At 34.8% G+C, this 10,235-nt stretch overlaps 1 protein-coding gene across 1 annotated transcript; it reads right to left on the bottom strand.

The window, feature by feature from the left end:
- On the bottom strand, positions 1–10,235 carry LOC123205988 (proline-, glutamic acid- and leucine-rich protein 1-like). The gene is made up of 13 exons (XM_044623077.1): positions 9,862–10,235; positions 9,144–9,260; positions 6,906–6,970; positions 6,151–6,256; positions 5,602–5,673; positions 5,221–5,280; positions 4,980–5,109; positions 4,454–4,638; positions 4,074–4,258; positions 3,161–3,288; positions 1,926–2,209; positions 1,317–1,560; positions 1–844 (listed from the first exon to the last, which is right to left on the bottom strand). The coding sequence occupies exons 1-13, from the start codon at positions 10,126–10,128 to the stop codon at positions 651–653; spliced, it is 2,037 nt and encodes a 678-aa protein (XP_044479012.1). The 5' UTR covers positions 10,129–10,235; the 3' UTR covers positions 1–650.

Raw genomic sequence — 10,235 nt, 5'->3', positions numbered from 1 at the left:
TATATAACTTCATTTGCATTATGATATCAAAACTCAAGACTGGAATATCTAAACTTTAACAGATAATATCTCCTTTTGACAGTTAAATAAATTGATTAAAATCTCATCCTAGTTCCTCCACATCAGAATCAGGATCTCCATTTACGATATCAGGAAAAGAATCCATGGACGAGTCATCTTTCAAATCACATACAGATGACTTACCTTTGCTAGAAGATGGTGCGCCAGCAATGTTTCCACCTGCATTACTAAACCCATCTTGCTTATCTGTCAACAAATCCTCACTTGATGCTATTTCATGATCGTTGACATCTAAACCACCATCCAGCATGGTTCTCTCAGTTCCCAGTTCAGGGCCTTTAAGATCCCCAGTCACACGTTCCTCAAACTGCCCAGTGGATTCTTGAAATTGCTGCGACTCAACCATAACTTCATCTTCATTGCTTCTCATCCCCATAACAACTTGCTCCTTGCTTACCCCTGAAATTTTAGTGCCAGATGAACCAGCCACAGATTGATTTCCAGCACAATGAGCTCCTAAGGTGTCAGAAGGAATACCCTTCATTTTCTTACTAGGGCTGAGAACTGAAGCCTCACCAGTATCGTTATTACCCCATTTGACATACAAGTCGTCATCAACATCGTCTGAATCAGGACAGAGTGTTGTGATTCTGACCACCTGAGTATACACTTTCTGGGAATCTGTTGCTAACTTTATCAAGAGAGTTAAAATTTGAAGCAGGAAAGCATTCCATTGGAAGGTCCCTAGGATGTACAAGCACCTCCAAGGTTAAAAGAGCATGGGCACAAAATGCAGCAAGCTTTGTTCCAGCTTCTTGTTTTCCTGCAGAAAATAATTACATAGTCGAACTAAGTGCTACAAAAACTGATATAAAATAGCAACGTAGTAAATAATCACTTGTCAAAAACTGCTTGTTTTGCTTGTAAGCTTGATTCAAGTTGAAACAATATTTGGCATTGAAGTGGGTTGACATTTTTTCATTTTGTATCAATCTTTATAAGGCAGGTGGTTTATAAACGCACAGATAAAACCATGATAAGTAAAAATAGAGCAAACTATTAGGCTAACTGTTATGATTTGACTCCAAACTTATGCACTAAACCAGAACATATCACCCCTAGTCTTATTTTCAGTGACCTGTGATGTGAAGACATGATAACTGATCAGGCTACTTGAGAAATTTTAGTGAGCTTTTTCTTTTCTAGGAGAAATGTCGTTATACAATAACATGCTTCTCCCAGGATGAAGAAAAGTGTAAAGTTTGAAAAATGTTAATTTTCAAAAAAAGTATTACCTCTATGGAAAAGCTCTAGTGCCCGGGCTAAATATGGGGGACGGCCACGAGATGGGGAAAGAAGAGACGCCAAAAGTGCACGCAATGCTGAAAGCTGCAACTCTGCCAAAGTGACAGTTGGACCATTGGGAGAGGAAGTACTCTTCTCCCCATTGCTCCACCCCTCTTTACAACAATCGGTTGCTAATGAAATCAAAAGAAAATCCACTTTCGGTCGCCAGGACTCTGATCTCAAACCGCCATCCTGTCAAAATTTACAAGAGTTCAATTACTAAATACTCTTTACAGGTCAGAAACATGAAGCTAAATGCTAAGCACTTTACAAGGAACTGAATTAAAATTTTCAAGCTTTGATTTTGTATTTTGTTAAGCTGGGGAAAAATTCAGCCATTATTTCACCCTGATAAAGTGTGGATATTTGCACCAGAGAACAACTACAGAATTAAGTAGTTCTGCCATTTGTAGATGGGGATGCAAATGGAATTTTTGAAATAGAACATCATTTTTTTTTTTTTGGGGGTAAGTTAGAACATCATTCTTCTACTAAGAAACAATAAAAAAGACAAAAAAAGAAAAGTTTTTCTTTAACCTTTTAAGCAGTATACATACCACACTTAGAAGAACTTCTATTGCCTTAACTGCAGCAATCTTCAGAGATATAGGAGATTGTTGGCGTTTTTTTGGTGATACCAATTCAAAACCAATTTTGTCATTTTTCTGTTCAAAAGATCCAGTGGTACCATGCTTCCTTTTCCTATGATTAGATTGCACCACTGCTAAAGAAGCAGCTTTCGAATTTGGAATAGAAACTGTGATGCCACTGTCATCATCAACCGGATGCAAATCAACAAATGCATAGTCAACTACTTCCTGTCTGAGGTATAGTGCCATTCCTGATCAAAATATGAAAAGTTATTAACAGCACCAACTCAAATAGAACAGCTAGGATAGATAAATAAGGAAGCAAAGAGCAAGATGAAAAGGATAAGATATCAGAACCAATCATATAGTACAAGCAAGATAAAACACTTGAATATGTAGATTTGAAGATCAACAATGAACAACCAAAAGTAATGAGATGTGCTAACTGAAATGACCATAAGGAAGCGTTTGGTTGGGGGTTTTTAAGATTACATTGGTAATCTATCTTTTATTCCCTTGTTTGGTTTGTCAATAATAAAATATTACAGTAATCTTCTATTACTAATACTGACATGGCAGATAATATAGGTGGTAATCTGATTACCACCTTCACCTTAAGTATTTAAAAATCACTGAGGTAATCTTGAGTTTATTATAATTATATTATTATTTATTAATTTTTTGAGATAAAAATAAATTTATTTTTAATTAATATGACAAATAATATAAAAAATATTTTAAAATAATTATATTCAAGGGCATTTAAGTAAAATAATTTATTAGTAATCTTTTATTACCTTTAACCAAACACAATAATTATTTATACCTACCAAATTTTATCAAACATAGTAATAATTTATATCCAGTAATTTTCTAAGTAATCTATCTTCAAGGTAATCTTTCTATTTTAGTAATAAAATATTACCCAAACCAAACGCCCCATAAAGGTCATTCACATATGGACAAACACGTACTTCAACAGAGGCATGAACCTCTATCTAGAACATAAGACACACGGAAAACACCCACACACCTGCAACAAGTATCTATAATAACAATAAAGCTCTTCAATCCATTAAGCTGAATAAACACATCATTTAAGTTCAACCCATCCAAAAAAGGATAAAGCACACCAGAGAAAACCACACGGAATACAGATGGTTGAGAACTGTTGCAAAATACATAAAGAAGATCTTACATACCAACACCCATATATAACACCATTGATTTTGTGATTGAGTATAACTTTATCCTTAACTCTGGCAATGTACATCTCTTAAAGTACTGTTTAACAAGTCGCACAATATAGGCAGCATGTGGTAATAGTTGACTGCAAAAGTAAAACAAGGAATAGCCAGAGGGTGAACTTCCAAATTCTTTAAGCAGATTAAGGATCAAAACCGTAAATGAAATTCAATAACCATGGGTTATAATTTATTATTGTTGTGACTCACGTTCTGCTTAAACAAAAAAGGAAAACAACATATATGAAAATGATAGACACCAGCGACAAAACTGCAGGATGTATCATAACAGATTTCTTTTATATAAAAGGGAAAATATAAATCTGACTTGAGAGTGATGTACAAAATAGAAGTAAAGACTAAATGAAATAATAATTTAATAGATGTCTCTGGTCATGCCACACAACACCTAAAGCCAAGCCAGGCAAACAATAAGTCCAACATTGTTTGCCATATCAATTAAAAGCCTTAAGTTGGCTAGATTCAACCTGGCCAGAAGAGTTTACAAATGTTAAGCCCAAAAATGTTTGCCACACAGCAATATCTCAACATTCAATCAAAAAAGAAAGTTAGAAACATCCTCTATTATACACCCAGCATTTAGCTAGATAAACTCAGCATGAAAAATCCACGTCCATAAAATTCCATTGAATTCAATTAGTAATCATAAAAATGAAATTTTAATCTCCGGGTGGATGCAGCATGTAACTATAAAATAGAAAAATAAAGCAACTTAGTGAACTGTGAAAGGAAAATGCTTTCAGAGGCTTTTAATAAATAAATCTTGAAATTGGTTTACATGATTAAAGACTGGCTACTGCATAGAAGAATGAGAATCACGAGAAAATTATGGACACATGATATTGATTACCTGCGTGTGCCCTCAATTATTGCAGTTAGTAAGTCCAAACTGCACAAGTGCAGTGATGTAAGTTCTGAACAAACAAATTCTTGTTGCATTTCGGTCATAAAGGGCAATGCAACACGTGAAACAGAGCCATCAACCATGATCACCCTATGAACAAGGGCTAATAATGGAACAATAGGAACGGTCACCTGTGAGTCAACCACACAATGTCTTCAAGCAATATCAGATTCTACTTAAACATAGGTATTTCAAAAGAGAAAAAAGAAAGGTTTAGAACCATTTTAAGTTGTCAACACATTAAATAAGTTTTTAATTCTGATTTAATAAAAATTGTCACAGTAAAAAAATAATCAATAATAAATGAGCAAATTCTACATCTTTACCTGAACAGGATATGGGCTTGTAAGCATCATACAACAAGATAGTATCAGCACAGAGATGGTGGATATTGGCAATTGCTTTCTTGCCTTGTCTAAGGCCTCGCCTAACAATGTAAGACCTCCTAAGGGAGGTGGGGGATCTTTTCCTGGAGAAACCAATGCTCTGACAACTTCAGAACCTTTAGTTTCTGCAAGATGGGGAAAAAGAATTTCCTCTCATTAACATTACACAAGACTTAAACATCAAATATCTGTGGAAAAAATATTAATATTAATTTATGTAATGGTGAGAAATTAAAATAAGATAAAAAGTAACAATTTTGAGACTAAAAAATTCATGCAAGAAATTACATGAGATATTTGAAACTCAAGTGCCAAAAATGTGAGGTATATTCCAAAAGTAACAGCAAAGAAAATCATCAATGTTTTTTTATGAAAACCTAGTAATAAGTTGAATATAGGTTGGTGAAAAATGAAAATCAATGGTCTAGACCAGCACTAGAACAGCCAAACAAGTATTACTATGTACCTTCTTCAAAACCTTGGAAGAAATCGTTTAGTTGAACATTAATCAATAACAAGATCTTTTGCATCATCAAGCACCAGCTATGATCATCTCCTTTTGATTTTGGGAGTAATGCTAGACAATATGCCAGTTTCTGAATATCAAACATCAAGCAGAAGATGCAATAAATCCAGAAAAGGTTCATGTCTGTCTTCATTAACTTATTTAGTCATATGCCAACACAAATATACCAAACAAGCGTTACCTTCATCATATTGAAGCTGCAGCTTCCTGAAATAAGTTTGGACACAATGGCAGCTTCAGCCTACAAATAAGATATTATTGTCATTATATGTCAAATGCAGTAGCCATCCAAATCTATTGTTCTGAAACTCAAGTCCACACCAAGTAAAAGGATAAATTTTAGGCCCTTTTGTCTCATAAGGCCACAGGAAAACCAAACTACTCCAGGATGCAATATGTTAAGAAATAATCGATAAGACTTGTTTGATTCAGAGTGATTTTGATTTGATTGAAGTATATTAGTACAACTCCTATACCCCTTTGCAAGGATAATAATAAAATCTCATTTCTCTTCTTGGAAAAAATGGTTAAATGTCACAAAATGAAAGTATAAGCAACTTACATTCTCATGAAAGTGATGAAAAGAAGCTGGAAAGGAAGTTAATATGGTACATAACAAATGAACTGCTCCTTCCTGTCCAAACGGAAATTAATAGATGAAACTAGAAGATTGTTAACTAGACCATGATTGAAGTACACAGCAAACAACAATTGTAGAGAAAGCTTCTTCCCTTAATTTTGCACAAAAACATAGTTGAAAATATCCAGTAAAAGGAGATAAACTGTGTACATTGGCATCTCAAACCCTTCAAAACTCTCATGATACGATATGTCTCCTAACCCAGGTAAATTCAAGAACAAGCATATAGAACAAACTTTATCTCATATTAATTTTTTATAACATAATTTTAGTCCTGAACATTTTTCTAAAAAAATGTAGAAAAGAAGACTTACAAGCTGGCCTTCAGAAACCAAAATGATAGACCAACTCTAATGTCAAATGACAATTTGCAAGATATTACATTGAAAAGTAAAGAAGGTGAATTTCAAGGTTTTTTTTTTTTAAATAAAGCTCAATAAACAAGTTTATCAAATAAGCTATGGCATTTACCCAAACAGCTTCTGAATCATCTTCATTTAACAGCCTCAGAAGCGGTTGAATAAGTTTACCAGCAAGGGAACTCCCATCTCTCTTTACATTAGGTAATCCTTCCAGTCTATATTTGGAGTGATAATAAATTCAGAAGTCAAGAACTTGAGATATAAGCACTCAAAACAGACTTACTATAAGAACATATTGTGCATTGCATACTGAAATTTAAGATAAGTATTCTCCTGACATAGTTGCTAAAACAAAGCCCATGGAAAAAGGTATGCACCAATGGCATGGAGCTTTCTTTAGAAACACCTGTTTCAAGTAAAAACCAACGAGGGATAAGAAAATTCTTTTACTCCAGAATCTATATCTACAACTTGGCTAAACCCTGGTAACAAAGGTTGAACCTCTGTCCTAATCTAAGTGGAATATTATGGACTAATCATATTCAACCTATGTAGTGAAACTTTTCCCTCTCTTATTTCAATTTTTTTTCTTGTTCTGCACTGAAATTTAATCATCAACAAAAAAGTCGGACAAAAATTGCAATTAAATAATAGCAATTCTGAATTGATTAATTGTAGTGTAAGGTAATCTGATGTAAATGCACTCTATTAATGATTCTAAAAGATTTATGTTTCATCATGACATCAGAAATATTAACAGATTCAATTAAAGTCATGCATTTCTACATGCACGAGTGTAAATGCAAGCATATGTATATCTTTGTGTGAAAATGATGCACTGAATGTAGCAAAAGAAAATCTAACCTTGATAATAGATCTGACAATGTGTTAAGAGAAGCCACCCTAACAAACTGAGATTCTGCTGGTGGCTGATTAAAAAACAAAATATATAAATATATATCTATTAGGCACAAAAGAAGTTTAGGAGTTGAAATAAAAAATCACTGTGCATTATATTCAAAAAACACAAAATTCTATAGAGCAAGAAATTTCTCAGAAATAAATTACTCTTCACAATATATTTCAAAGATTATATCAAAACTATTTAATCTTCCGCAACCTTTAAATATCTAACTATCAATCTTAAAAATTCATAGCCTCTCGTGGCTTCCCACTCATCCTAGACGTTGAACTAGAAGGCTTATTGTTAGGCCACTCAAGGTGTATATGAGGAAAGGGAGTTATACGTGGCATGGAGGGATTGGTTGAGGGTGATCATGGTTTTGGATCAATGTGGCAACATGAATAAGAGGGAAGATTTATATTAGGGGTTAAGAAAAGAAAAGGGTAGGCTTCCATTTTTGTAAGTAAATACTAGGAGGCACCGGATCCTTGAAACGCTGAGAATTGTGCTTATTTCTGTTATTTTCCTTGGACTGTTTTCGCACAGTAGTAGGTGCACTGCTAGGAGCTCAACCACAGTTAAATACAATTGACGAATATTTCATCAGACTATTTCTTTTTTATTTAGTTTCATATTGTATAGGGATAGTGTCTTTGTTTTGAGTGTGTTTCTGCAGGTTAAGGAGTTTTTGAAGATTTTCAAAGGTTATTGAGCAGGCGGTTTACAGAGGTGATCAAAGAGGCACGCAACAGTGGTAACAAAGCAAGGATTGAGTATCAGTGTTATGGTAAATAATAGAATGAATTCAAGAGTGGAAAAGTTGAGAAAGACTTAACTGAGAAAAGGGATTCGATCAAAGGGTTATGTTTGTTCATGGACAATGTGAAAAAAATACATGACCAGAGCGAGTAAAGGAAAGTCGTAGGTTGGTGGAGCTTTCCTTCAAGAGAGACTTTTGTCCAAAGTTCTGAACCAAACCTGAATCCTTTCCAATGAGTGGAGATGAATAGGAATAGACGACAATCCAATTGAAACAAAGGACAAGGAAAGTAGTTGGAATTGTCAATTTTCAACGGTGATGATCCCATGGTCAGATTTATCATGCAAAACAATATTTCTATGTGAACAGAATTGAAGATTAGGAGAAGGTGACATCAAACGTTGTATGTATGGATGGGGTGACTTTGAGTTGGTTTCAATGGGTGGAATCTTATTTTCCGGGTAACTCATGGACCGAATTTAAGATGGTGCTACCAAATTGACTTCATTTGACCCCAGGTGGTTCCCCTCATGAGCAACTGATGGCTCTACATCAATCAGGGACAATTGTAGAATATTGCACCCGTTTTGAGATGTGGGCAGCCCTTTGGAACAACATGTTGAATGAACCGCTAAAAGGGGCAATTATTAATGGGTTGGCTGAAAAAGTTGATGTGGATGTAAGAATGTTTGGGCCTGAAGATTTAGCTGATGCAATGGCTATAGCCCAAAAGGTGGAGGACTGCATGATTTCTTTGGACTGTGTACGAGCCCAACATAATAGAGGGCTACCGTTTAGAATTGCCCAAGTGGGAGCGGAGGGGGCAATAAGGGAGAGGTCCAATCCAGCAATAAAGGATAAGTGGTTGGGTAGGAATATTCCACTGGGCAGCATCAACAATCAACCAATTGGACTAAGTCAGGTTCTTCAAATATAACTCAACAAAAAAGGGGATTTATAGGGTCAAAATTCATTCACAATCCCTAACGAAAAGTCACTCGACAAGTGCTTTGGGCACTTATGGGCACCAATCAATGACCAAAAGTGAAGCAATAGTGCAACCTGTAATAAGCCACTGTTGTTTTGGAGAAGAGGAATCCTTTTCAAGGTATAGAATTAGCATCAAACAATTGTCAAATGCTAAGTTCAAGCTGAAATAGGAACATGGATTTTGTTTTAAATGTGGTGAAATTTTTACAAGGGGTCACCGATGTAATTTGGTTCAAAGGCCTTCAAGCTGCAAAGGCAAAACATTTTCAAATCCTAAAGTCCTTTAGTCTTTTATTCCATGCTGTACTAAAGTAGTTCCCAGTAGTACTACCAGGAATAATTTATCTTTTATTCCATGCTGTAATAAAGTAGTTCCCAGTAGTACTACCAGGAATAATTTATATAAAATAATTCATTGCCATGCAGAAAAATATTTTCCTTGAAATACCTGAATGTGTGAATAAATATTGTCGAACCAAACTGAGAATGATGCCAGGAAACGGTCAACTCCACATTCTTGACAAGTCACCCCAAGCAAACAGATTCCTGTCCAACATTTATTAGACTGGAACGAAGTCAGATATTCAAATGAATAGGCATTAAACAGAAAATTAAAATCATTAAGAAATTTTATTTATTCCTTTACATAGCATGTAATCATAAACCAGGCTCAACACAAACAATGTTAAATTTAAAATTAATTTCACAGGTATCACTAACTTTGATAAACAATTCACAAAGCAATTGAAAGACTTCAATTTGCTTCAAGTGCTAACTGAAGAATACAAGCTTAACCTAGTAAGTTGTATGTTTGTTTGCATACACATGAAATAGCCACGGTGTTTATCCTTATTTACCACAATAAAATATCAATTCGAGGTCTCTAACTCTAATAACAAATAAAGAGAGAATTTGAAAGAAAAAAAATTATTTTTCTTCCCTCCAAACTTTCTTGCACAACCAAACATGAATCTCAAAAAAAAAAAAAAAAAAAGAACCATCACGTTTTACATCATGTGTCATACTGCTTCCAAACATTATCCTGATAACATTTCCGTAGCAATCAACCTCCAATATTACAGATACTAATTAACTCTAATATAGATAAACAAAGCAATGATTTTATCGGACATTAAAGCATATGTATTAGGAGAATTAAAATGTACCATATTGGAGGAAACAAGGCTGAGCACGGCGTGGAGCCATTCATCAACGGCAGATTTCCAGCTCTCAACGAGCTTTTTATCTACCGAATCATCGAAGGATTCCGATAAGAGTTTGTGAGTTCGGACGAGGGAGATGAGTTTTGTGAGCCCGGAGGGGAGCCGACCGGGATGATCTTCGTCCGAAAACTGTTCTCTGATGATAGTTCTGAGCATCCGTTGCTTCAATTTGACATCGTACATGTCTTTCAAGTTGTCTAAAACGGACATTGTTGAAGCAGAGAAAGAGCAGCTGATCGAGAAGAACAGTTGTAATGGTTTTAGGAATTTTGATCGGGGCCTAAACCCTGGAATTAGAAGTAGAAAAGACTTTATAT

The sequence above is a fragment of the Mangifera indica genome, unplaced genomic scaffold (assembly GCF_011075055.1).
Source record: "Mangifera indica cultivar Alphonso unplaced genomic scaffold, CATAS_Mindica_2.1 Un_0021, whole genome shotgun sequence".
Taxonomy (NCBI): Eukaryota; Viridiplantae; Streptophyta; class Magnoliopsida; order Sapindales; family Anacardiaceae; genus Mangifera; species Mangifera indica.
Note: the sequence above shows the minus strand (reverse complement) of the source record. Positions and strands in the feature narration are given on the sequence as shown.

What these genes read in the sequence shown, in the direction of transcription:
- LOC123205988 (XM_044623077.1), bottom strand. Translation starts at nt 10,128, where the DNA reads ATGTCCGTTTTAGACAACTTGAAAGACATGTACGATGTCAAATTGAAG. An exon ending in CAAGCCCATATCCTGTTCAG is followed by an intron (nt 4,259 to 4,453) that starts GTAAAGATGTAG and finishes GTTGACTCACAG; the next exon opens with GTGACCGTTCCTATTGTTCC. An exon ending in ACTAGAGCTTTTCCATAGAG is followed by an intron (nt 845 to 1,316) that starts GTAATACTTTTT and finishes TATTTTCTGCAG; the next exon opens with GAAAACAAGAAGCTGGAACA.